This window comes from Lottia gigantea, assembly GCF_000327385.1.
Source record: "Lottia gigantea unplaced genomic scaffold LOTGIsca_76, whole genome shotgun sequence".
Lineage (NCBI taxonomy): Eukaryota > Metazoa > Mollusca > Gastropoda > Lottiidae > Lottia > Lottia gigantea.
This window is the reverse complement of record NW_008710536.1, coordinates 276,386-277,930: the sequence shown is the minus strand read 5'-3', so window position 1 is coordinate 277,930 and position 1,545 is coordinate 276,386. Positions and strand designations below refer to the sequence as shown.

General features: G+C 24.4%; 1 protein-coding gene across 1 annotated transcript in view; it reads left to right on the top strand.

Annotated features, from left to right (window-relative positions):
- LOTGIDRAFT_168499 (hypothetical protein) overlaps nt 1-1,545 on the top strand; it is a gene marked incomplete at both ends in the record, with an annotated part of 10,208 nt that overhangs the window by 524 nt on the left and 8,139 nt on the right. Inside the window, 2 exons of the mRNA XM_009066384.1 lie at nt 1,035-1,186; nt 1,486-1,541. Of these exons, the coding sequence (XP_009064632.1) occupies nt 1,035-1,186; nt 1,486-1,541 (208 nt within the window). The remainder of the gene's footprint in view (nt 1-1,034; nt 1,187-1,485; nt 1,542-1,545) is intronic.

The window sequence follows — 1,545 nt, the reverse complement described above, 5'->3', positions numbered from 1 at the left end:
AAAACAGAATGAATGAAAAATACAATAATAGAATATTTTTACTGTTAAAATAGTGCTCAATACATCAATTGTAGAGTCACATAGAAATATTAAAACAGAATGAATGAAAAATACAATAATAAAATATTTTTACTGTTAGAATAGTGCTCAATACATCAATTGTAGAGTCACATAGAAATATTAAAACAGAATGAATGAAAAATACAATAATAAAATATTTTTACTGTTAAAATAGTGCTCAATACATCAATTGTAGAGTCACATAGAAATATACAGAATGAATGAAAAATACAATAATAAAATATTTTTACTGTTAGAATAGTGCTCAATACATCAATTGTAGAGTCACATAGAAATATTAAAACAGAATGAATGAAAAATACAATAATAAAATATTTTTACTGTTAAAATAGTGCTCAATACATCAATTGTAGAGTCACATAGAAATATTAAAACAGAATGAATGAAAAATACAATAATAAAATATTTTTACTGTTAGAATAGTACTCAATACATCAATTGTAGAGTCACGTAGAAATATTAAAACAGAATGAATGAAAAATACAATAATAAAATATTTTTACTGTTAGAATAGTACTCAATACATCAATTGTAGAGTCACATAGAAATATTAAAACAGAATGAATGAAAAATACAATAATAAAATAATTTTACTGTTAGAATTGTGCTCAATACATCAATTGTAGAGTCACATAGAAATATTAAAACAGAATGAATGAAAAATACAATAATAAAATAATTTTACTGTTAGAATTGTGCTCAATACATCAATTGTAGAGTCACATAGAAATATACAGAATGAATGAAAAATACAATAATAAAATATTTTTACTGTTAGAATAGTGCTCAATACATCAATTGTAGAGTCACATAGAAATATTAAAACAGAATGAATGAAAAATACAATAATAAAATAATTTTACTGTTAGAATAGTGCTCAATACATCTATTGTAGAGCAATATAGAAATAATGTATATATATGCAATAAATAATATTGTAATTGAATTTTCAGATGTGAACTACAGAATGACCGTAATGAAACATTCTTAGAAACTCTACGTAAAAATCTAACAGAAAGAATACAAATGGTTTTAATTGTGGTACCTAATAATAAAAAAGATCGTTATGATGCTATAAAAAAATTCTGTTGTGTTGAACACCCTGGTATGTATACTAATAAGACAAGATTTATTTGTCAAGTCAATGTTTTAATTGTGGAGTGAATTTTTAGCTTTCCATAGCTCATTTCAGAATGAAATTTCAGTTTTAACTGTGACAGACCCTTTTAGACTGTATTTAGTTATAGTCAGTCCGGCAAACTTGAAGAAGTTGTATTATCACAACATCTTCAACAGTCTATATTAAAATCCTTGTTAAGCTCAGGGAATGGGAAACTTATGTAATATTTTTATTTACCAAAAGTACAATATTTCTATCTGTGTTAAAATCTCTCTATATTACAGTACCATCTCAAGTAGTAGTAGCTAGAACATTGTCTAAAAAACAGATGTTGATGTCAGTAG